Source organism: Oncorhynchus keta, chromosome 16, assembly GCF_023373465.1.
Source record: "Oncorhynchus keta strain PuntledgeMale-10-30-2019 chromosome 16, Oket_V2, whole genome shotgun sequence".
NCBI lineage: Eukaryota > Metazoa > Chordata > Actinopteri > Salmoniformes > Salmonidae > Oncorhynchus > Oncorhynchus keta.
Window position 1 is genome coordinate 8,319,568 of NC_068436.1, and position 26,466 is coordinate 8,346,033.

At 43.5% G+C, this 26,466-nt stretch overlaps 2 protein-coding genes and 1 long non-coding RNA gene across 7 annotated transcripts in view; 2 read left to right on the forward strand and 1 right to left on the reverse strand.

Moving 5' to 3' along the window:
- LOC118395542 (zinc finger and SCAN domain-containing protein 5A-like) overlaps nt 1-23,035 on the forward strand; it is a 42,527-nt gene extending 19,492 nt beyond the window's left edge. For 2 of the 3 annotated variants that reach the window (XM_052465137.1, XM_052465138.1), the window contains exons 2-3: nt 229-359; nt 536-2,822. In XM_052465137.1, coding sequence (XP_052321097.1) covers nt 229-359; nt 536-1,795 — 1,391 coding nt within the window. In that variant the 3' untranslated portion in view covers nt 1,796-2,822. Of the gene's footprint in view, nt 1-228; nt 360-535; nt 2,823-20,955; nt 21,109-21,279; nt 21,392-21,590 lie in introns of those variants that run through there. The other variant, XM_052465135.1, reaches the window with a different exon arrangement.
- On the reverse strand, nt 4,764-15,706 carry LOC118395474 (uncharacterized). 3 transcript variants are annotated; one of them, XR_004827972.2, is made up of 3 exons: nt 13,791-15,706; nt 13,326-13,394; nt 4,764-5,590 (listed from the first exon to the last, which is right to left on the reverse strand). It is a non-coding gene; the product is annotated as an uncharacterized LOC118395474 (long non-coding RNA). The 3 variants fall into 3 exon arrangements; XR_004827973.2 differs by lacking the exon at nt 13,791-15,706 and adding an exon at nt 13,614-13,783; XR_008066164.1 differs by lacking the exons at nt 13,326-13,394; nt 13,791-15,706 and adding an exon at nt 11,134-11,576.
- On the forward strand, nt 16,210-20,746 carry LOC127908083 (gastrula zinc finger protein XlCGF26.1-like). The gene has a single exon (XM_052465196.1). The coding sequence runs from the start codon at nt 16,414-16,416 to the stop codon at nt 17,182-17,184; it is 771 nt and encodes a 256-aa protein (XP_052321156.1). The 5' UTR covers nt 16,210-16,413; the 3' UTR covers nt 17,185-20,746.
- Nucleotides 23,036-26,466: the final 3,431 nt, after the last annotated feature.

Consider the following 26,466-nt stretch of genomic DNA (forward strand, 5'->3'; position numbering starts at 1 on the left):
AAAGACACAACAGCATATTGTAACCAGATCCTTGATTTACTGTATTTCTTATCATTTACTCATTGAAAACAATGTGACACATGGAACATAATCAGCCTACATCAATAAATAAATAGTATATCAAGAAGTTATAAGGAGTGTTATCTTACATGCTTGCCAATTCTAGACGGTGTCAATAGTGTACCATATACCATTGACAGTACCCCTTTTCCCCAATCACTCTCGCAGGTGAAGGACATCTCACTGGAGGCCACAGGGGCTTTGTGAAGCCAGTGGAACACAATACACGGAGAGATGACCAACCAATCACTGTTGATGAGGGGAGTGGAACCTCCAACGAGCACGTTATCATGATAGAGGTTAGTGTTATAGTGTTAAATAAAAATGTGTTATTTTGTCTGTTTATTTCAGAAAGGCTCCATTCAGCTATGTACATCCTCATTTATCTGCCTTAAGGGAGCTTGTGATAACTCCCTATGACATTGATATCCAACACAACTAAAGTACCCGGAATAACCTCCTCTCTCCTTGTCAGTTTGCAGAGGCTGCAGTTCCTGGGGTCAAGCAGGAGAGGTCTGAAGGAGAGGAGGACCCACGGCACAGCAGAGACATCCAGACTGGAGCGACAGGAGCACCCCCTGTAGCTATGGCAAACCCCACCATTGTGCAGCCCACGACCAGAATCAGCATCACGGAGGTCAATGGAACGCTGAACGGCGTCCTCAAGTCAGAGACCGACACAGAGACTTTAACTGTAACACAAAGGCTTTTACACACAGGATCTGACCACGAGAAACTAGGGCCACTGGGCCGTCCTCCTGCTCTCGGCTCAAAGTATTTACTGTACGGTAACCTAAGCCCGAGGACAATTCAATCCCATCAGGACTCAGGTGATGTGTTAGAGACTGGCAATGATCCATCTTGTTCTTACACTACAGAGATGGATCCTGACAACATGCCCTTGGGTTTAGAGACACAGACGGATCTGTCTAGAGGGGACTGGAACCGGTACAGTAGTAGTGTATACTCTGAAGGGTGCCTAGATAAGAAAGGTGAGGGTTTAGTTTTAGATGAGGTGACTGTGAAAGTGGAGGGCGACATTCCTCCCACATGGAATGCAGATATTCACTTAGGAGACGGACACTCACAGGGCAGAGATTTCTTAGATTATAGGGGAAGCTTAAAGACTAATCCAAATGTTGCAACCCACTCCCCTTTAAACGAGCTCCAGGATCATAACCCAGTGTCCACATCTATGGGACCTTCAGATTCACACGGCCGCATCCTTTTCGATCAGGTATTGAACTCAAACGACAGGGCTAGAGTCCAGGCTCAGGGTGGGCGAGCCACATCAGGCAATATTAAAGAGAAACGGTTCCTCTGCATGTTCTGTAACAAAGGCTTCAGCTGCCTCCAGAAGGTGGAGATCCACCAGAGGGTCCACACAGGGGAGAAACCCTTCAGCTGTACCCAGTGTCATATGTGCTTCGCCCAGGCTTGTGACCTGAAGAGGCACCAGAGGGTCCACACAGGGGAGAAACCCTTCGGCTGTACCCAGTGTCACATGCGCTTTGCTGAGGCTGGCAACCTGAAGCGGCACCAGAGGGTCCACACAGGGGTGAAACCCTTCAGCTGTACCGAGTGTCATATGCGCTTCGCCCAGGCTGGTGACCTGAAGAGGCACCAAAGGGTCCACACGGGAGAGAGGCCATTCGCCTGTAATCACTGCGGGAAGAGGTTCTCTGAGAGGAGATACCTGAGGATACACCAGCAGAAACACCATTCCACTCTATAACATAAAAGTAACCATTCCACTCGATAGCTACCTGGCTAGCTAAGTAAACAACAGCTGAAACGATCTAGCTAGATGTAAAGTTTACATGTATTCCCACTAGCTGGCTACTAGACGACCAATATAGCATTTGGGCCTAAAGCTTTTTGTAGGGACCCAAGGAAAGCAATTCTTGCCTGTATCAGTGATGGACACTAGTTATAATGTAGACCAATACTTTTATAGCTAACTACTAATACAACAGCCTAATTTATTGCACATTGTTTTGATAAACTGGTTAGAATAGGGTCAAATCATAATCTGTACCAAATGGATTTCCTATCTATTAGGGCTGGGCGATTATATCAAATTAATTTGATTAATTCGAATGAATGTTTTTGCGCGATATTCCAAATGCCTGTATCGCAGAATCGAGTTTTGTATTTTCCGATTTTATGAGCGTTTTAGTATGCTTGTTCGCATGTTGTCTTTTTAATCTCGTTCGCTCCTTCTGTGCTGTGCACATTATCATTTACACCAGTGATCTGTATATAATGACGAGATGCTCATGTCAACGCCCTAACAATGGGAGTCTCTGTCCCAAAGGAGGGAATGCAGGGGGATAAGTTTAGGTTCAAAATAAGCTCATAGAAACCCATTGGGCTTATTTTGGATAGATTATGGTGATAGTGAAACCTCGACCTTTGCCTCTTTCTCCCAAGCCCCCCCCCTACCACGCAACAATAAAGAAGAGGTCACTTCTTCCTTTCTGACGAATAGATTCAATTCGCTATTTGCATTTGGTCCAACAGAAACGGTCATATGGACATCGCAACACATGGAGACTTTGTTTTACTGTAATAGAGAAGGTAACCTTTTGAACCCTGTTTATGTTTCAGCTGCTCAAATTGTGAGCAGAGTAAAGCACTGCTAAAACGGATGCACCAATGAACATTCATTCTGGAAAATGTATGCTCAGTTTGTCGTGCACATATTACGGTACCACGTACCGCTAGCAGCAAATTTGTCAAATAAAGATTGTTATACTAGCGGTTTGGTCTGTGTTTTATACATGAGCAATAAGCATAAAACAATTATAATAGGAATTGGCAACTTGTCATTCTGAGAAATAAGGTAGGCCACTTGACCTCAACATCTGAGCAAGGTGGACAGACTAGCATGCTGTTCAAAGTGTTGGAGACGGACAGAGGGGTGTGTTCATAACAAGTCAACTGTTCTACCTCGTTAGCTGAATTCAGAGCTTGTGAAGTGATACCTAGTTCCAAGTTGGCTAAACTTGAAATATTAGCCTGCTACTCGCTAGCACGTGGGCTTGTGCTTTGAGATATTGTTTGAGACCTGTGTTAATTTTCTATAATACCTGCTACATTATTAGCGAGTGTGCATTGTTCATGGTTCTGGTTAAATTTGTAACAGAATCATATTTTTATAGACAGACCTGATAGCCAGTGATTACTGCAAAAAAAGCAGGTTGAACTATTTTGATAAAATAATTTAATTTTTAGTGGGTCTTAATGTTGTTGAAGACTTATATTCAGCCAAGGTATAATTTCACACATCTGAATTAATTATATTATTGCTGATTGTTTTAAATGTATTTGACCTTTTATTTTTAAATTGTACAACAAAGCTTATTTAGAGAACATTAAAAATAATCGAGAGATGAGTTTTAGGCCATATCGCCCAGCTCTGCTATCAGCAGTGTAGCCTAGTAGTTAGAGTGTTGGACTAGGAACCGGAAGGTTGCGAGTTCAAACCTCCGAGCTGACACGGTACAAATCTGTCGTTCTGCCCCTGAACAGGCAGTTAACCCACTGTTCCCAGGCCGTCATTGAAAATAAGAATGTGTTCTTAACTGACTTGTCTGGTTAAATAAAGGTAAAAAAAATAAATAAATAAACATCTTACAATGTACACATATCATGTACTTCTATGTTCCATGTTATTTACTGTGTATTATCAACCGTCAACTATATACACTGCTCAAAAAAATAAAGGGAACACTTAAACAACACAATGTAACTCCAAGTCAATCACATTTCTGTGAAATCAAACTGTCCACTTAGGAAGCAACACTGATTGACAATTAGGTACCGAGCCTGACTGCCATTAGGTACCGAGATGAGATCCTCAGACCCCTTGTGAGACCATATGCTGGTGCGGTTGGCCCTGGGTTCCTCCTAACGCAAGACAATGTTAGACCTCATGTGGCTGGAGTGTGTCAGCAGTTCCTGCAAGAGGAAGGCATTGATGCTATGGACTGGCCCGCCCGTTCTCCAGACCTGAATCCAATTGAGCACATCTGGGACATCATGTCTCGCTCCATCCACCAATGCCACATTGCACCACAGACTGTCCAGGAGTTGGCGGATGCTTTAGTCCAGGTCTGGGAGGAGATCCCTCAGGAGACTATCCGCCACCTCATCAGGAGCATGCCCAGGCGTTGTAGGGAGGTCATACAGGCACGTGGAGGCCACACACACTACTGAGCCTCATTTTGACTTGTTTTAAGGACATTACATCAAAGTTGGATCCGCCTGTAGTGTGGTTTTCCACTTTAATTTTGAGTGTGACTCCAAATCCAGACCTCCATGGGTTGATACATTTGATTTCCATTGATCATTTTTCTGTGATTTTGTTGTCAGCACATTCAACTATGTAAAGAAAAAAGTATTTACTAAGAATATTTCATTCATTCAGATCTAGGATGTGTTATTTTAGTGTTCCCTTTATTTTTTCGAGCAGTGTATTACACTGTTGATGTTTATGGAGTACAACATGACTCGTTAGCTTGTATTCTCCGAACAATAACACCTGTGTTCCTGTACCAGAATGTGTATACTGTATTATAGGCTATAGACAAGAGAGGAGGAAGTGGCGGCTTGTTAGAGCACAGACATGGTTCTAATGTCAGTGGTGCTCACGAGGAACCATATAACAATAGAAATGTCAATGGAGCCTCTGTCTAGCATTGGGAACCCCCAGTACTCAATGTGTGATAGGATGCTGAGTGCAGGAGTAAACTAATGAATGTGGGCTTTCTGTACATTGTCATTTATTTTCCATTCCATTGTTTGCTCGTCTTGTAATTGGTTATATGAACATGATCAGAACAGTCATTGATTGATAAACCAAACAAAACGTGGACCCATTGTGATGTATTTCAGTTTTTCTGTCCATAGTACAATATTGCTGCGTGCTCAGCCTCTGTCTGCATCACACAGCCTGGGAGTCCTCAGTCCTGTACGACTCATGGGTAGATTGTTGAATGGTCGTCATGGATCCGGTCCATACATGACCAGTTTGCTGTTCTCAGTTTAGCCCAGAGAACTAAGAATCAGGCATCTCTCTGTATACAGTCAAGGCAGTACTGTTGCGTTCCTACAAACTGTGTACATCAACACCCGGGTCAAAGCCACCCATGATTGTCCAGCCTTGTTGTAGTCCTGACTCCACTCCACCTATCCTGACTCTACTCCACTCCACCTATCCTGACTCTACTCCACTCCACCTATCCTGACTCTACTCCACCTATCCTGACTCTACTCCACCTATCCTGACTCTACTCCACTTCACCTAGGTGGTGGAGCGATTTTAGCTGGGTTAGACAATCATGAAATGTGACCTGATTTGCATTTTGTGGGAGAGAGTAAGAATGCAGTCTGTTTTCTGTGTGTGTGTGAGTTATGATATTTACTATGACATCAGCCTACCTTCACAATAAGCTACTCAAATGAATGTGTACACTGCATTTCTCCGGACAAACTTCAGCGAGGCTGAATTGTTGTCTGTTGACTCCTGAAAAACAGACACAAAGATGGAGTTAGTGAATAGGTCACATTGTCTGCCTGTCATGGATCAATGTATAGCCTCAATTCTATGAGCTTGACAATGACCGACACTTGAGTCTGTCTGGTCATGGTGTCACTTCTATAGCCATGCAGAGCAGAGGGGGCTGTGATGGGTAGCCTAACAAAATGGCAGGTAGGCAACTACAATGTTAGTTATCACATGTGATGCCTGTTGGATACGATATAATGTTACCATGTCTAACACAGATGTGCGAAACTGAGGGATACATTAATTTCACTAGCTACATACACCCAATCTCTGAACTTTGAAAGCAAGCTTTTTAGCTAATTAAAACGTGTGTCCTTACACGTTTTTGAATCATTTGAGTTTAGATATGACGTTAAAGGGTAAAAAAAAATGAGTAGCAAAAAAACAAGAAATTATCAAATAAAATAGTTTGACAACCCTGTTTGTAAGCTTTTAAATGATATCAAACTCAACTGTTTATCTTTTCCAGTGATTAAGACATGGATGTCTCAGGGTATGGTGGGGGAAGCAAAATGGGCACCTCTATCTCCTGAATGTTTTGGTATTCATCTCCAAAAAGTAACTTTCTGACCACTTCTACCATGGGCAAATATGTATGGAAAGTTTAGTTCAAATTAAGAGGGCTGTAGTCAAAAAGTAATTGAAATCAAATGGAACAACCCAAAATCAATGACTACATTTGCATAATATCAAATCAACTAACATAAACCTCATGGCAATCCCTCATTGCCCAATCATCCTATCAGATGTCTTAGTCCAACATCCTCTCACTCTGTATCTCTTACAGTCAGTAGACATGGAGGATGGGAAGCCTGATCTGTTGCTGGTCAAAGAGGAGACAGTAGAGGATGGACTAGAGAGCATTGATCTGCTGAGTGGACTAAAGATGGGGGAGCAAGGTAAGGGAGAAATACATATAGCCTACATACAGTAATAGATCTTCAATGAGAATAGTGATGCGCCAGGCTTTTTTTTCTGAAACCAGTACAACTTATGTTTGCATAATGTATGAACTTGACCAGGTAATTGACTCAAACTTCATAGGTAGTTTTTTCTGCCATGTTTGTAAACTCTTCCTGCAGGTGGTTGTCTGGAGGCTAACAGGGGAGACTGGGCAGCCATCTTGGATTCCCAGACTGGTGCAGCCAATGGCCCAGGGGATGACATCACTGAGTAGGACAGGACCAGAGGGGACATAGTGGAGGTCAGTGGATGGGACAGCGTCCTCAACTCTGAGCTGGGGAACAACACTGTTAACCACAACCAGAAACAGACAGTGGAACACAAAACAACAACCAAACTTAGTCTCCATGACAACAGACTGGCTGAGACCAGAGCGTTGTGTAGATTTGGTCTGCAGGGACAAGGAGGTGTCAGTATGCGGCGGAAGAGAACAGACACAGATTAAGCTAGCGAAGCTCCGTCCTGCTCCTATAGTTGTTATTCAGAGAGACTGATGGTGCCTCAGGTTAACCCCCTAACAGGTGCTGCCTTCAGCCTGCCTTCTATAGGATCTATCAACTGGAACATGGACCCTGCAACAACACAGACACTCCCTGGCCTTCGTCCTCCTCACACTCACCTAATGTTAAACCAGACCTCAGACAATGCCTCAACACTAAATGGCAACATAAGCCCATTGACAAATGACAGTAGTAGAGACGGAATTGGTAAAGGTGGCAGCGCCAAAGAGAAGCGCTTCCCGTGATCATTCTGTGGGAAAGCCCCAAACAAACACCTGTTCCCCAAACAGGTGGAGATCCACCAGAGGATGCACACTGGGGAGAAATCATTAGGCAGACAAATGTGCTGGGCCAGTTTCTCACACTCGTCCAACCTGAAGAGGCACCAGAGGGTCCACACAGGGGAGAAATCTACATCTTCCCCAGTGTGAAAAAAGTTTCTCCCACCAGCACCAGCTGAAGATGCACCTGAAAGACCATTTGCCTGTACACACTGCAGGAAGTGGTTCTCAAAGAGGAGCTCTCTCAGGATACACCATCAGAAAATGCTCATGGCCCATGTATAGAGTATAGTGATCTGTAGTGTAGTACTAGTTAGTTTGTAGTTAATTTAGTTGGTTTTGGATGTATATGGAACTGGATGAGGTGAACTGAAGAAATAATGAGTATGATGAGGCAGATCCAGTGTTGCTGATGGGAAAGACTGGACCTCTGAAGCAGCTGGTCACAAACTATGAAACAGAAGCCTCCAATCTTCTTTCCTAAATCAAGACCGAACCACGAGGGACAGAGAATCCACAACCACACAGAACACAACCAGTGGACAGGTAGACTGAACAACCTGGTGGTCATCAGAGAGACGGAGGCTCCAGTCAGGGATCCAGTCTGCAGCCCAGACCCTTCTATTCACAGTCTCAGTGCAAGGATTAAACAGGGCCTGGGGCTGATAGACCCTCCTGTTCCTATGATACAAACACCACAATATCCATGATGAACAGTGCAGGTCACCCTGGGCTTCAGCCTTCACAGAGAGTGGTGGGAGACTACCACCAGGGGGGTCTATCAGGAAGTCTGTCTTCTCCTTACCTCAGGGTTACCCCACCAATACAGACAGGGTCGGGATGGGTGTTCACCACACGGGGTACCTAGCCTATAACATGGCAAACAATCCCCACAACACCCAAGCAATGACTAAAGCTCAAAGACTAACCACCTGAGGGTGATCGCTCCAGCTTCTACCTCCTCTGGCGTCATCGGGTCACAACTTGGGAGGCTGAGCATTAGGCCAGATGCCGACAAGCCGTATGCCTGCCCCACTTGTGGGAAGCGCTTCGCTGAGGCGAACTATGTGAAGAAGCACCAGACCGTTCACACCAAGGAGAAGCCCTTCAAGTGCAAACTATGTTACAAGAGCTTCTCCTTCCTGAGTAACCTTATCAGACATAGGAGTGTTCACAATGGGGAGAAATCATAGCAGTGTGGCTGGAGAGGTATTATAGTCATCATGTGAAGTTTCTTGGGGTAAGAGTTGTTTTGGATTACTAAGTCCCTCAGTTGAGCATCTGGGTATGCTCACATTCTCAAATGATATAGACTTGTTGTTTGGTGTGCTGGCATAGTACGCTCCCTCAACTTGAGACAACTGTGGCATTGTGTTGTGTCATGAAACTGCACATTTTAGTGTCCTTTTATTGTCCCCAGCACAAGGTGCACCTGTGCTTCTTGGTATGCCACACCTGTCAGGTGGATGGATTAGCTTGGCAAAGGAGAAATGCTCACGAACTGGGATGTAAAACCAATTTGTGTGTATGGAACATTTCTGGGATTATTTTCTTCAGCTCATGGAACATGGGACCAACACTACATGTTGAGTTTATATTTTTATTCAGTGTACATCCCCTCAGTCAGGTAAATATTCAACTGTCCTTGTTCTAGCCTAGATTTGCGGTCTCTAAAAATAAAAAATAAATGTATACAAGCCTGTTTCAAATGACAAGTTAATGAGGGGTAAGTGGTTAATTACCCTCCCTCATAAACAAGTCATACAATCTGACCCAGTTTGAAGAGATCAGTCAGTCTGGAATAAAAAGTACAGGTGGACTTTTGTTCATGTTCAAATATTTCACTGAAGAGAAGCTGCATGTAGGCCTACCAAATGTCTGATCAACAGAAATGTATCTAAATTAGGAGTGAAAGTAGCCTAAAAACACTCGGTCCAGTGCGGAATATCAAGTAAATAAATGGTGGATTGAACTGCGCATGTAGCCTACTTTTTCAAGTCATTTGTTTAACAATCCGTTGAAAACGTCATCACACAACACTGATTATATGCGAAACTGAGCCTAGGCAAACCGTGTTAAATAACAGCAAACGGGATCCTCCATAAGATTAGCATAACCCAGGCATTTTATCCGGGTTTCAAGCTTTTTTGGGTAATTGTAAACAGGATATGATGTTTATATGGGTCAACGAATTTCACAGGAGATAGCATCCGAGCGAGCGAAACAGCGCTGTCTGTGTTGCTGTCTGTGTTGCTGTCTATGTGTTGCTGTCTGTGTGTTGCTGTCTGTGGGTTGCTGTCTGTGTGTTGCTGTCTGTGTTGCTGTCTGTGTGTTGCTGTCTGTGTTGCTGTCTGTTTTACTGTCTGTGTTGCTGTCTATGTGTAGGCCATCTATCTGATGCTATCTGGTCCAAACGAGTATGACATTTTTGCCACCCATAGCATTGAAAGCAAGGGAAGCCAGCGAGCATCTTGCCTCCCTGTGCCAATCAGCGTTGAGCTAAACTGAGCGAGCTCAACTATGAATGTTCCCGATGCACCAAAAAGAAAAACATGTCAAGGGAAGCCAAGGTTGGATTTTGGCATCACTCCTATCAAATCCCATTGAAAGTATACGTCATCGACAGAAAAACTTTAATTGTTGCATCTCGTTGTGTTGCTGTCCTCCGGTGCCAGCTAGCTAAAATGGTCCCTTTCCTAAATTAGCCATGGATGGAGATAGTTCTCCGTACTGGACATTGATTATAATGGTGATTCTGGTCCATTGTTGTTTGCCCCTTGCCTGATTGGATGGAAGTTCCATATGTAGCTAGATGTAGGCCTAGAAGGCTAATGTTAACTAGCCAACGTTACCCATGAATGGACGTTCGACTAGCGAGCAAGCATTTTAGCCAGGTAGTCTAGGACAACAAAACATAAAAGCGTGTACTGTATGACAGAGTGATAGAGCGTTTCGTCAACGTGAAAGAGGATGGCTTTGGCATTTCTCTACAAGTAGGGTGAGTCAACATGTTTTTCTACTTGCACACAGAAGTCAGAAGCATTGACAGCCACATCATATTTAGCTTACGTTCATTGGACTAAATTGTTTTTGTTGTCTTTTAGTCGTCACTGTATTAGACTAAGCATAGGGGATGTGATGATGAAATGTTGCTGGAATAGTGAAGGCAGCTTCTGTTTTCTTTGTGAGAACTCTGTGGTTCTAAATCAATAGCAGTTTAGTGGTCTGAAAATGTTAACATTAACGGGCTTAACCATGCTGTAGGTCATGTAACTCTGTTACTGTACATGCAATATGCATTGTGGACTGCACTGGACAGAGGTTGCTATCGGGTTTTGTGATAAAACAAAAGGTAGGGTTAAATTTATTCTGCCACTGTCTTATTGTCTCTGCCTTTAGGCTTATAATATATATCACGTCTGCAAGGCATGTGTATTAACAGGTTATAGAGCAAACAACGCGATTATCACAACACCGGTTGTAATATGGCTTTTTTTGGAGAGGGGCAAGGCATCCCCCGTGATGCATATATCAAAAAACATGTACCGCTACTGCTCTAAGCAGGGTTTCCCCAAACTAAATCCTGCCCCCAACAGAGCTGATTCAAATAACCAACTCATCATGCTTTGACTATTTGAATCAGCTGTGATGTTCTATGGCAAAAACAAAAAAACGTGCACCCAGGGGGGACAACCTGCTCTTTGTGGAAGCCGTGAACGACCTCACACTCCAGTACAGTAGGTGGCGGTGCATGTACCTTTCAGTTGATGGTGATCTGCCAATATACATTTGAAGAAGTAGTAGTAAACGGAAGTGAACTGCCCAATAATCATTTCCAAGTTAGCGATTTTATTGTTGTTATTCAGACATTTACGCCATGGAAAAAAATATGACTTATTTAACTGCACAGCATCACATACTTGTCCCAGGTAGTCTTTAATTCGCGTTGGTGACCGGACTTGGTTGATGTTATCTAGGTAACGCTCGCTAGCTGCTAACGTTAGCTAACAATGGCTGACTGTATGGTTTTTCACACGCAAATAGCCTCCATTATGGAGGTGTTAGCGAATGCAGCAGTGACAGAGGTCTGTAAACTCGTAGACGACGACTATGCAGTGTTTCGTTTGGAAATAACTCAAAGCCAGAAAGAAAACCGGGTATTGCAGAGGAAACTACAGCTACTGGAACTGAAGGTGTCACGGGAGCGCGCAGAGACAATACAAGAGCGCGTCCTCGCCAGTCGTCCCAGTAGTGTCAAGATCCTCGACCGATACAGAGGAATGGCAAGAGGTACATTTTGCAGGAGGCCTGTTGCCCAGTTCCCCTCTGGGCATATGACTTTAAATGTATTAACCACTTATGGTTAAAGGGACACTTCACCACCCGACACTATTTGGGGTGTTTAACCACGACCTACATAATTCTGAGTGATGCGTTTGACATAATTATGCACTCTAACGGTGTTTTTACATTTTAGTGCCGGAGAGTTACACTGATGACGCTATCGGTTGATTGAGCCTGTTGTCAGATCTAAAAATGAATGGAGTCATGTTTTGTAGCAATTATTGTGGCCCAATTGTGTTTAGCTAATTGCACGATCAGGAGTAGATATGATTGTCCTTGTTCAATAGAGCCGTTACAGGGCTTGACATTCAGGTAAATTTGCCAGTACCATGAGAAAGTTACTGTTCCGAGCCAATATTACAGGAAAGCAAGTTGTACACGCAGAATTTCAATCATGGCTGATTTCATGTTTCATTTGCAGTCTGTGCAAGTACCTTAGCCTATTATAGTCAACCATACAATTTGATATTTACACTGTTTGGAAAATGCTTTCCGGTGGTTACTTTTTATATTGTCATGTCAGACTCATTGAACATTCGAGCAGCACTGGAAAGCTGGGATCCCGCTCTTCTCAATAATTGTCTTTGCCCGAGATTACATTCAGGAGTGTTGCGCAGCGACTGGGTTTACTGGAGTTGTACAAGCCAGTTCCACTGCGTTGTCATTGTTCCCCTCTACTTAGGGACTGATTTAGACCAGGAACACCTGTGCTGGGTTTCACAAGTATTGTAGCACTAAAAATATTTTCTCCATTTAGTTAATGGAATTAAGATGACCTCAGTGCAATGGTGGTTGTGGGAAACCCCGCCTAGGTGGGTGTAATTATCAGGTCGAACATTAACTCGTAGGCCCCAGACCTTTAGGGTAAGAGTTGAATACCCCTGGGCTCGGCTTCCCAAAAACGTAAGTTAATTGTTTGAACCTTTGTTGGCGCATCATATCTCAGAGCTGTATCCCAAAACCATTGTTAGTAAAACAGTTATTTACCGACTGCCTCAGCTGTTCTACGAATGGTCTAAGTGAGTCATTATCCCCCCTCTTCCGTGAGACCGGCAGTCTTATGCATGACAATAACAGCTGAGAAAATGTCATTACTGCCACAGCCCTGTGTGTAACCATATAAGAAAATACGTTATGTTTAGAGATGGGGGTGGTACACTTGTTACGGAGTCACTTATTGCACATTACCCCTCTAAACATAGTAAACAGATTGATTCTAATTACATTGATTTGCTTTGGAATGTCTAGCTATATTGGTTTTACATAACACATGTAGTTCGCTTGCTAGTGACCGAAGTCAAATATTGTATTTGTCACACGCGCCGAACAGATGTAGACTTCTCCGTGAAAGAGTTAAAATCAAATGTTATTGTTCATCTAGACATATTTAGCATATTTAGACATATTTATTGCGGTTGTAGTGAAAGGCTTGTGTTCCTAGCAGTGCAGTAGTATGTAACAATACACACATCTAAAAGAATGGAAATAAGAAATGTTAAGACGAGCAATGTTGGAGTGGCATTGACTAAAATACAGTAGAATAGACTAGTCACTAGTGTATACATATGAAAGCAGTTAGTAACATTAAATTCAGGTGATATGTACATGAAAGTAGGGTTAACTTAGTCATCTCAGCTCGACTTCTTTTCTGCTGCACTGATCGGATGCCTTCCTCTGAATTGAGAAATCGAAGGAATTGCGTCACTTTAACGTTCTATGACCCGTTGTTACAAATGAGCACTCTGAACCAATTACATTAATTTGGGGACAGGTCGAAAAGCATTAAACATGTATGGCTAGTTAGCTTGCACTTGCTAGCTAAGGTGTCCTATTTAGCTAGCTTGCTGCTACTAGCTAATTTGTCCTGGGATATAAACAGAGTTGTTATTTTACCTGAAATGCACAAACTCATTTACTCCGATAATTCATCCACACATAAAACGTAAAATGTTTCTAGTCATCTCTCCTCCTTCCAGGCTTTCATCTTTGTACTTATATGGCGATTGGCATCTACACTTTAATAGTATTACCACGACGACCGGCAAAACAGTTCGTCTTTCAATCACCCACCTGGGTATAACTGATGGGAGAGGCAGGACTTGCAGCGTGATCTGCGGTCAGAAATATAAACGAGTTCTATTCTAGCCCTTGGCAAAGCAGATGCTTGTTGGCGCCCGTGAGCAGTGTGGGTGCAATAATTGAATAACATGTATTTCTAAATGTATTTTTGCGACGTGTCCAGAGGGCTAAATAAATGTAGAGTAATCAAGGTGATGAAGTCCAGGTGTGCATAATGATGGTGCTTGGATTGGTGGGGAGGAGAGGGGGGTGACACCTGGCAACCCCATCAGTTGAGACTTCAGGTCTGTTCGAAATCCTCGGGCTGAAAGTGCTGGCTCCAAACACTGAAGTTGAGATATTTCTCAAGGAGAGTATCCACCTCTACTACGTCTTGAAATCACAATGAATTGTGGATATTGTGGTTCGCTTACAACCAAGAAATTTCGATGGCCCATTTTAACCGGTGAAATGCAGAAACGCTCAATTCTCAATTTTTATGACATGCTATGTAAATAACATTAATGAACATATAGAGTGAAATGGAGCAGCAGTGAAAATGCCCTTTAGCCAGAATTGGGTCTTGGTCAGTTTTTGGATAGTATGTAGTAATTCCCCTGATTACTTATCTGTCTTGCACAAAGACAGAATATCATATTCTAACCAGATTCATGACTTACTACTATTCTTATTATTTATTCAATTAAAACAATGTGATGCATGGAACATATCGATCTAAACTCAGCAGAAAAAGGAATGTCCTCTCATTGTCAACTGCGTTTATTTTCAGCAAACTGAACATGTGTAAATATTTCTATGAACATAACAAGATTCAACAACTGAGACATAAACTGAACAAGTTCCACAGACATCTGATGAACAGAAATTGAATAATGTGTCCCTGAACAAAGGGGGGGGGGGGTCAAAATCAAAAGTAACAGTCAGTATCCGGTGTGGCCACCAGCTGCATTAAGTACTGCAGTGCATCTCCTCATGGACTGCACCAGATTTGCCCGTTCTTGCTGTGAGATATTACCCCACTCTTCCACCAAGGCACCTGCAAGTGTGTAACTCTCATTCCTTCGACAATAAACGCAAATCCAACCATTACCCATGGTGAGACAACTCCGCGACTCGTCAGTGAAGAGCACTTTTTGCCAGTCCCGTCTGGTCCAGCGACGGTGGGTTAGTGCCCATAGGCAACGTTGTTGCCGGTGATGTCTGGTGAGGACCTGCCTAACAACAGGCCTACGTTCTTGGTGTAACTCGGGCAGTTGTTGTTGCCATCCTGTACCTGTCCCACAGGTGTGATGTTCGGATGTACCGATCCTGTGCAGGTGTTGTTGCGCATGGTCTGCCACTGCGAGGACGATCAGCTGTCTGTCCTGTCTCCCTGTAGCACTGTCTTAGGCATCTCACAGTACGTACATTGCAATTTATTTCCCTGGCCACATCTGCAGTCCTCATGCCTCCTTGCAGCATGCCTAAGGTACGTTCACGCAGATGAGCAGGGACACTTGGCATCTTACTTTTGGTGTTTTTCAGAGTCAGTAGAAAGGCCTCTTTAGTGTCCTAAGTTTTCATAACTGTGACCTTAATTGCCTACTGTCTGTAAGCTGTTAGTGTCTTAACGACTGTTCCACAAGTGCATGTTCATTAATTGTTTATGGTTCATTGAACAAGCATGGGAAACAGTGTTTAAACCCTTTACAATGAAGATCTGTGAAGTTATTTGGGTTTTTACGAATTATCTTTGAAAGACAGGGTCCTGAAAAATGAACGTTTTCTTTTTTTGCTGAGTTTATAAATAGTACTGTATATCAAGAAGTAATCTGAAGTATTACCTTACATCCTTGCCAATTCTACAGTGTCAATAGGGTACAATATACTGTTCAGCAATGACAGTAGCTAACCTAACCACCTCTTTTCCCCCAATCACTGTCTCAGGTGAAGGACATCTCACTGGAGGCCACAGGAGCTTTGTGAAGCCAGCGGAACACAATACATGGAGAGATGACCAACCAATCACTGTTGATGAGGGGAGTGGAACCTCAACCCAGCATGTTATCGTGATAGAGGTTAGTGTAATAGTATTACATCAAAGTTACAGTACATCAAATGTGGCCAGTTTATTTCAGAAATGCTCCCCTCAGTTATTCATTTGCTTACATGTATATCCTCATTTATCTGCCATAGGGGAGCTTGTGAGACATGATCTAATTCAACTAATATGCACCCGTAATAACTTCTCTTCTTGTGTCAGTCAGCAGATGCTGCAGGTCCTGGGGTTAAGCAGGAGAGGCCTGAAGGAGAGGAGGACCCATGGCACAGCAGAGACATCCAGACTGGAACGGCTGGAGTGCCCCCTGTAGCCAGGGAGGACCGCGCCACAGTGCAGCCCAGGACCCAACGCAGCATCACGGAGGTCAGAGACAGACACAAGTCAGAGACAGACACAGAGACTTTAACTGTAACGCAAAGGCTTTTACACACAGGCTCTGACCACAGATCAGACCCAGAGGGACTGGGCTGTCTTCCTGCTCCCGGCTCAGAGAATTTACTTTACAGTAACCCGAGCCCGATTCCTTCCCATCAAGAGACTGGCAATGATTTGTCTTGTTCTTCTACTACAGAGATGAACCCTGGAAACATATCCTTGTGTTTAGAGACACAGACTGATCTGTCTAGAGGGGACTGGAACCGGTACAGTAGTAGTGTATACTCTGAAGGGAGCCTAGATAAGAAAGGGGAGGGTCTCGTCGTAGATGAAGTGACTGTGAAAGTGGAGGGTGACACTCCTCCCACATGGAATGCAGATAGTCACCTAGGATATGGACTCTCACAGGGCAGTGATTTCTTAGATTACAGGGAAAGCTTAGCGACTAATCCAAATGTCACAAACCACTCCCCTTTACACACACTTGGAGATTACCAGCCAGTGTCCACTTCGATGGGGCCTTCCAATTCACACGGACGCTGCCTTTTCGATCAGGTATTGAACTCAAACGACAGGGCTGGAGCCCAGGCTCAGGGAGGGGGAGCCACATCAGGCAATAGTAAAGAGAAACGGTTCCTCTGCATGTTCTGTAACAAAGGCTTCAGCTGCCCCCAGAAAGTGGAGATCCACCAGAGGGTCCACACAGGGGAGAAACCCTTCAGCTGTACCCAGTGTCACATATGCTTCGCCCAGGGTGGTGACCTGAAGAGGCATCATAGAGTCCACACAGGGGAGAAACCCTTCAGCTGCCCCCAGTGTGAGAAGAGGTTCTCCCGCCAGCACCATCTGAAGATGCACCTGAAGGTCCACACCGGAGAGAGGCCATTTGCCTGTGTGCACTGCGAGAAGAGGTACTCGGAGAAGAGCTACCTCAGGATACACCAGCAGAAAAACCATTCCACTCTATAACATAGACCGTAACCATTTCACTTGATAGCGTCTGACGTTTAGATCAAACCCTACTTTAACCCCTTACACTTGTGAGAATTGGCCTATATGGATAGGGCTAAATTGAAATGTTTCTTACAGACGAACTAGGGATTGCATAACCATGGTAGCATTCAAAAGGGAACAGTTTGGAGATTATGGGAAAATTATTAGACTGGTGGGGACACAACAGTTTTCCTGATACAAAACTGAATCCAAACATTACATGGTTGATTTTATGCACATTTTACATTTACTGTACTTTGCCGCATTTGTTAAAAATAAAATCAGAACATACTTTGGATACTTTCAGTAACAAAATAAGAATATTCCAGGAAAATGTGGGATTGGTGCAACATAAGACAAAAAAATGACCAGGGTTTGAGTGAGAGGACTAACTGGTGTTTCCAAGCAGCAACACACCTCTCCAAAGTGTACACAGTTATGAAGTAATTTCAATGCACTTTTATGACTTAAGGAAGTGTCTTCAACTTTAAGGTGATTTTCTTTTTGCTCTCCTAGCTGTGCCGTTGAGGAACTAGATCAATCACACTTGTTTTTATTTATTTTTTTAAACATTTCTGTTATTTCACCAGGTAAGTTGACTGAGAACACCTGGGGAATAGTTACAGGGGTGAATGAGCCAATCGTAAACTGGGGATTATTAGGTGACCGTGATGGTTTGAAGGCCAGATTGGAAATTTAGCCAGGACACCGGGGTTAACACCCCTGCTCTTACAATAAGTGCCATGTGATCTTTAATGACCTCAGAGAGTCAGGACACCCGTTTAACATCCCATCCGAAAGACAGCACCCTTCACAGGGCAGTGTCCCCAATCACTGCCCTGGGGCATTGGGATATTTTTTAGGCCCTCCAACACCACTTCCAGCAGCATCTGGTCTCCCATCCAGGGCCTGACCAGGACCTGTAGTGGTTTTGTTTGGAACACAGCCCTGCATCCCCGCCTTTACACGATTACTGTTGTTTAGGAAATCCAAAAACAGTCCATAATAAATCACAATCTGGGCCAGGTGTTCATCATTTGAAACCTTGCTCTATTGCCAACATCAATTATAAAAGCTAAATTATAAAATACGATCTTAGTGTTAGGTTTCACAAGGCAATTCAGAGAAGCAGATCATACTTTTGCTACGCATAGAATGGAGTCATAAGTAAATTAAAATGCGTGGTCCGCAGCCCCCCCCCAAAAAAAATCACAATTCAACAAACGGGCTCATTCTGTTCAAGACAACTCGGGGTATAACCCCATGTCATCTTGTATCTAGGGCTGTTGCAGTGACCATATTACCGCCACACAAGCAGTCATGAGTCATGACCGCAGTAAAATGCCACTTGCCATGGTAATCTCCTTTTATGCACTGGACATGCTTTGGTCGTACCCAACTTGCTAATGACCATCAGGTCCTAATGACCTGGTACTCGGGGCTCTATTGTCCCTCAACCACTCTGACAGCAAATGCAAATGCAATGGAAAATCACGTCAAACACTGATCATCAAAACAGAGCGCCTGTAAGTACGTTTAAAGCTCACCACACTGTGACAATCAAATTTGAAGAAAGAGGTTCAACAGCAGGTTGAAGCAGTGTGAAACATGGTTGTTGTGGATGTTGTTTTAAATCCTAACACAACGGAATGGACAGCACTTCCTACGGTGATGATCAAAACACACTTTCTCAAATTATCGATATCCTATAGTCACACCATGCAGCCCATATATGTTTTGCTTTCTAAGATATTTGTTGCCAAATAACTCAAACTAGCATATAGGACCTGTTTCAAATGCTAACTTTTACACTCAACATAGCCACTTCATCGGCGCGGTCGCTCAGTAATGAGAAAAATATCCTCTCTATTTTTATTCAGCTGAGTTAAATTATATTATTCTTACTATGAAATAAAATAATGTCACGGGGACTTAAGCATATATTGTCAGCTAAATGAACAAGAATACAGCCTATGTCATGGAGCATAGCCAGATAGCATAGGCCAACTCATACTCTGTTCTTCTGAAATAAATGTTATTCATATCATAATGTTTATTTTAGACCTGGTTAAAATAAATATATTTATTGTGAGGTTGTATATTCAATTGATTTATTATACTTAAAACATTTTTTTAAGTAGATGTTCCGAAGTCGGAGGCCTGGAGATGCTAAACGCGTTTATGTTCATTAACGGTCAGTTACAGTGAGACCTACAGTCTTTTGCATGACAATAACCGGCTGCCAACATTTCATGACCACAGCCCTCTTAATTTTCAGCATTTCCCTCAATTTACATTCCCCTCACTCAGACAATAAAAACATGAGCAAAAGTTGCTCAATTAGCAGGAGGGTCAGAGGCATCTGCTTGTCATGTGGTGCTCAAGTTCAGAACGTCTGTCAGTCAAAACCCATCCAGCTCTGAGACCCTGAGCTCTGACGTCATGTATAGCATGTTACTGGACAGCCACTTTGTTCCAATTTAAGTGCTTATCAGTGTCAAAATCTGCCATTTTCAACCCGGGCAGGAGTGTGAAGGGTTAAAGAAAAACAATACTTTTCATTGTCAACAGAAAAGATCCACAGATGCATTTGGAATAAGGAGAGTAACATATTTCATTGTTGAATATTCCCGAGTAGAATATTGCCTCCAGACATTGTGATATACACTGAGTATACCAAACGGTACGAACACCTTCCCACAGTTGTGTCGTGGACCATTCCTGATGTACACGGGAAACTGTTGAGCACCCACTACCATACCCGGTTCAAAGGCACTTAAATCTATTGTCTTGCCCATTCACCCTCTGAATGGCAGACATACACAATCCATATCTCAAGACTTCTTTAACTTGCCTCCTCTCCTTCATCTACACTGGATAAAGTGGATTTATCAAGTGACAAAATTAAAGGATCATAGCTTTCACCTGGATGAATTAGGTCAGTCTGCCATTGAAAGAGTTCTTAATGTTGTACACTCAGTCTGTTATATATATTGTGGTTGTACTGTGTAGGATATATGATGTTCATTACTTCCATTGACCTACTTCATTTTTCCCCAAGGCATTTTTAATGATATTTAATGTAGTTTATCAAGTTCATGCTGATTTTTTGTTGTTGTTGTGTATGTGTGTGGTTTTCATATGGTGTATTTAACACTTGTTTATGTTTAATAAACACAAAACGGGACTTTTCATTATAAGACTTTCATTGGGACTCTTTTAGTACACATCACATCTGATCTCACCCTATTCTGTATACACTGACAGTGCTTTATAACCATTATACACTTACTAAACATACCTACACATACCCACATAACTAACACCTACTGTACACCTCATAGTTTAGTCAGGTTTGTCTGATGATGACTTATCATAGCCAACTTATTTTTTACCAACAAAATATTTGTCTACCGTGATAATACTGCAATTTAAAATCAAAGGACCAGACGAAACAGGACGGATAAAAAGAGAAGTAAGGGGTAGAGGGTATGGTTTAGGGTATGGGTTTAGGTTGGGCGGACACGGGAACTAGGAAGGCACAAAAGGGGAGGGGGATGACAGAGTCAATCAGGGACACTAGGCTATATGATAGGTTAGACAAGAATGAAGTCATTCTGTAACTACAGTATAGGACAAAAAACGTAGTGGGGATGGGTAAACACTCCATGTTGAAAGTGTTTATGATCTGTGTGTACGTACCTGAGGGAGTATGTCTGTGTAATCTGTATCACCTGTCTCTTCCAGGAGGAGGAGGGTCCAGAGGTGCTGCTGGTGAAGGAGGAGGGGTGTGAGGAGGGTCTGGGGAACCCTGAGGGGAACATGGTCATGGAGGACAACCAGACTACACCTCCTCCTGAACCCACTGAGCAGCACAGGACCACACACAGTCTCACTGAGGTGAGCCTTTGAATTATCAAACCATTAAAGATGGTCAAGTAATCAAATCAACTAACTTGTTTGCATAGTACTCATAGCAATCCCTCATTGTCCAATCAGAAGATGCTCCATAGCAGGGTGCTCATGTCAGATTTCTAAGTCCAACATCCTCTCACTCTGTATCTCTTACAGTCAGTAGACATGGAGGATGGGAAGCCTGACCTGCTGCTGGTCAAAGAGGAGATGATAGAAGACGGACCAGTGAGTATTGATCTGCTGAGTGGACTAAAGATGGGGGAGCAAGGTAAGAGAGAAATACATATAGCCTACATACAGTAATAGATCTTCAATTGGAATAGTGATGCACCTGGCTTTTATTTTCTTTAAATGCAAAAAAACCCCAATGATAATATATTTACTTCACAAGGTAATTAACTCAAACAAAAATGTAATGTGTAGTTTTTTCTGACATGTGAAGTCTTTTTTGTAACCTCTTCCTGCAGGTGGTTGGCTGGAAGCTAACAGAGGAGACTGGGTGACCATCTTGGATACCCAGACAGGTGCAACCAAGGGCTCAGGTGACAACATCACTGAGCAGGCCAGGACCAGAGGCGACATAGTGGAGGTCAGTGGATGGGACAGCGTCCTCAACTCTGGGCTGGGGAACAACACTGTTAACCACAACCAGAAACAGACAGTCAAACACAAAGCAACATCTGAACTTAGTCTCCATGACAACAGACTGGCTGAAACAAGGCGTAGATTTGGTCTGCAGGGACAGGGAGGTGTCAGTATGCAGCAGGAGAGAACAGACACAGACTCTACTAGTGATGCTCCGTCCTGCTCCTATAGTTGTGATTCGGAGAGACTGATGGTGCCTCAGCTTAACCCCCTAACAGGTGCTGCCTTCAGCCTGCCTTCTATAGGATCTATCAGCTGGAACATGGACCCTGCAACAACACAGACACTCCCTGGCCTTCATCCTCCTCACACTCTCCTTATGTTAAACCAGACCTCAGACAATGCCAGTGCCTCAACACTAAATAGCTACACAAGCCCATTGACAAATGACAGTAGTAGAGACGCTATCAGTAAAGGCGGTAGTGCCAAAGAGAAGCGCTTCCCATGTTCGTTCTGTGGGAAAGCCTTCAGTTTCCCCAAACAGGTGGAGATTCACCAGAGGATTCACACAGGGGAGAAACCATTCAGCTGCCACCTATGCCAGGTCAGTTTCTCCCACTCGTCCAGCCTGAAGAGGCACCAGAGGGTCCACACAGGGGTGAAACCCTTCAGCTGTACCCAGTGTTACATGCGCTTCGCCCAGGCTGGTGACCTGAAAAGGCACCAGAGGGTCCACACAGGGGAGAAACCATACAGCTGTACCCAGTGTGAGAAGAGGTTCTCCCACCAGCACAAGCTGAAGATGCACCTGAAGGTCCACACGGTAGAAATGCTGTTTGCCTGTACGCACTGTGGGAAGAGGTTTTCAGAGAAGAGCTACCTCAGGATACACCAGCAGAAACACCATAACATAGAATGTAGCCTTTTCACTCATTAGACCTTTAGATCGAATCCTAATATTATATTATATTATCCTGCATTAAAGACAAAGATACCTTTTCATTGTCAGCAGAAAATAGCCACAGATGCATTTGGAATAACAAGAGTAACAGATTTTATTGTTGAATATTCCTGGGTAGAATATTGCATCCAGACTTTGTGTGATATATAAGGCCTAACGAGTCTGTTTCAGATTGTGTTTGTACTGTGTAGGCTATATGATGTTCACAAATGCCTATTTCATTACTTCCATTCAACTATTAAATGTTTTTCCCAAGACACTTTTTAATGAGAAAATTAATAAAGTTCATGAAGTTTATGCAGATTTAGTTGAGACGTGTGGTTTTCATATGGTGTATTTAACATAAATAAACAAACTGGGACATTTCATTCTAAGACTTTCATTGAGACTCTCTTTTGTATACATCACATCTGATCTCAACCTATTCTGCATACACCTGACAGTGCTTTATATAACCATTATACACTTACTAAATATACCTACACATACCCACATAACTAACACCTACTGTACACCTCATAGGTTAGTCAGGTTTGTCTGATGATGACTTTTGACTTATCAGAGCTGACTTGTTTTTATCCACCATGATGGGTTTAACAACAATGAAGTCATTCTGTAACTACAGTATAGGACTCAAACATGGTGGGGATGGGTAAACACTACATGTTGAAATTGTGTTTATTATCTGTGTGTACGTACCCAAAGGAGTGTACAAATCAATTGTTATTTGTCACATGCACCGAATACAACAGGTGTAGTAGACCTTACAGTGAAATGCTTACTTACAAGCCTTTAACCAACAATGCAGTTAAGAAAAACATTTTTTTTTGTAAAAAAATGGATAAATAAGAAATAAAAGTAGCAAACAATAAAGAGCAGCAGTAAAATAACAATAGTGAGGCTATATACAGGGGGTACCGGTCGAGAGGCAGTGTGTGTGGGCACCGGTTAGTCGGTAATATGTACATGTAGGTAGAGTTAGAGGGATTATGCATAGATAATATACAGAGTATCAGCAGCTGTACGCACTAGTGCTTTGCAGTCGGAGGCCGAGCAGTTGCCATGCCAGGCAGTGATGCTCTCGATGGTGCAGCTGTAGAACGTCTTGAGGATCTGAGGACCCATGCCAAATCTTTTCAGTGTCCTGAGGGGAAATAGGCCTTGTCGTGCCCTCTTCACGACTGTCTTGGTGTGTTTGGTGTATCATCTCCTTTGTCTTGATCACGTTGAGGGAGAGGTTGTTGTCCTGGCACCACACGGCCAGGTCTCTAACCTCCTCCCCATAGGCTGTCTCACTGTTGTGTTATCAGCAAACTTAATATGATGGTGTTGGAGTCGTGCCTGGCCGTGCAGTCATGAGTGAACATGGAGTACAGGAGGGGACTGAGCACGCACCCCTGAGTGGCCCCCGTGTTGAGGATCAGCGTGGCTGATATATTCTACCCTTACCACCTGGGGGTGGCCCGTCATGAAGTACATGATCCAGTTGCAGAAAGAGGTGTTTAGTCCCAGGGTCCTTAGCTTAGTGGTGAGCTTTGAGGGCACTATGGTGTTGAACGCTGAGCTGTAGTCAATGAATAGCATTCTCACATAATGTTCCTTTTGTTCAGGTGGGAAAGGGCAGTGTGGAGTGCAATAGAGATTGATGCTGATGCTCTCATGCATGTTACAGTGTTACTTGCCTCGAAGCGAGCATAGATGTACTTTAGCTTGTCTTGTAGGCTCATGTCACTGGGCAATGAGTAATTCTGAGTATACCAAACATTAAAACAACTTCCTAATATTGAGTTGCAGCCCTCCTTTTGTCCTCAGAACAGCCTCAATTTGTCGGGGCATGGACTCTACACGGTGTTGAAAGCGTTCCACAGGAATGCTGGCCCATGTCAACTCCAATGCTTCCCTCAGTTGTGTCAAGTTGGCTGGATGTCCTTTGGGTTGTATACACTTCTTGATACAGCCAGGAAACTGTTGAGTGTGAAAAACCCAGCAGCGTTGCAGTTCTTGAGACAAACCGGTGTGCCTGGCACATACTACCATACCCCGTTCAAAGGCAGGTATTTTGTCTTGCCCATTCACACTCTGAATGGCACACATACACAATCCATGTCTCAAGGCTTGAAAATCCGTCTTTAACATGTCTCCTCCCCTTCATCTACACTGATTGAAGTGGATTTAACAAGTGACATCAATAAGGGATCGTAGCTTTTACCTGGATTCACCTGGTCTGTCATGGAAAGAGCAGGTGTTCTTAATGTTTTGTCTATCACCTGTGTCTTCCAGTGCTTCTGGTGAAGGAGGAGGGTCTGGGGAACACTGAGGGGAACATGGTCATGGAGGACAACCAGACTACACCACCTCCTGAACCCACAGAGGAACCAGCTGAGCAGCACAGGAACACACACACAGTCTCACTGAGGTGAGCCTTCTGTAAACTACTGTCTGAATGGTATTAGGTGATCTATGATCAGTTTTGCCTTTTAGATCAAAATTAATAAGATTATATAAAGATCTTAGATCAAATTTTATTGGTCACATACACATGGTTAGCATATGTTAATGAGGTTAGTGAAATGCTTGTGCTTCTAGTTCCGACCGTACAGTATTATCTAACAAGTAATCTAACAATTATCTTATACACACAAGTATAAAGGAATTAATAAGAATATGTACATATAAATATATGGATGAGCGATGGCTGAAAGGCAAGATACAGTAGATGGTATAGAGTACAGTATATACATATGAGATGAGTAATACAGGGTGTGTAAACATTATATAAAGTGGCATTGTTTAAAGTGACTAGTGATACATTTATTACATCCAATTTTTAATTATTAAAGTGGCTAGAGATTTGAGTCAGTATATTGGCAGCAGCCACTCAATGTTAGTGATGGCTGTTTAACAGTCTGATGGCCTTAAAATAGAAGCTGTTTTTCAGTCTCTCGGTTCCAGGTTTGATGCACCTGTACTGACCTCGCCTTCTGGATGATAGCGGGGTGAACAGGCAGTGGCTCGGGTGGTTGTTGATCTTTTTGGCCTTCCTGTTACATCAGGTGCTGTAGGTGTCCTGGAGGGCAGGTAGTTTGCCCCCGGTGATGCGTTGTGCAGACCGCACTACCCTCTGGAAAGCCTTGCAGCTGTGGGCGGAGCCGTACCAGGCGGTGATACAGCCCGACAGAATGCTCTCGATTGTGCATCTGTAAAAGTTTGTGAGTGTTTTTGGTGACAAGCCTAATTTCTTCAGCCTCCTGAGGTTGAAGAGGCGCTGTTGTGCCTTCTTCACCACGCTCTCTGTGTGGGTGGACCATTTCAGTTTGTCGGTGATGTGTACGCCGAGGAACTTACAACTTTCCAGCTTCTCCACTACTGTCCCATCGATGTGGATAGGGGGGTTCTCCCTCTGCCGTTTCCTGAAGTCCACCATCATCTTCTTTGTTTTGTTGACGTTGAGTGTGAGTTTATTTTCCTGGCACGACGTTCGGAGGGCCCTCATCTCCTCCCTGTAGGCCGTCTCGTCATTGTTGGTAATCAAGCCTACCACTGTAGTGTCGTCTGCAAACTTGATGATTGAGTTGGAGGCGTGCATGGCCACGCAGTCATGGGTGAACAGGGAGTACAGGAGAGAGCTGAGAACGCACCCTTGTGGGGTCCCAGTGTTGAGGATTAGCGGGGTGGAGATGTTGTGTCCTACCCTCACCACCTGGGGGCGGCCCGTCAGAAAGTCCAGGACCCAGTTGCACAGGGCGGGTTCGAGAGCTTAATGACGAGTTTGGAGGGTACTATGGTTTTAAATGCTG

Excerpts from the sequence above, each read along its gene's own strand:
- LOC127908083 (XM_052465196.1), top strand. The coding sequence starts at position 16,414 with ATGAACCCTGGAAACATATCCTTGTGTTTAGAGACACAGACTGATCTG.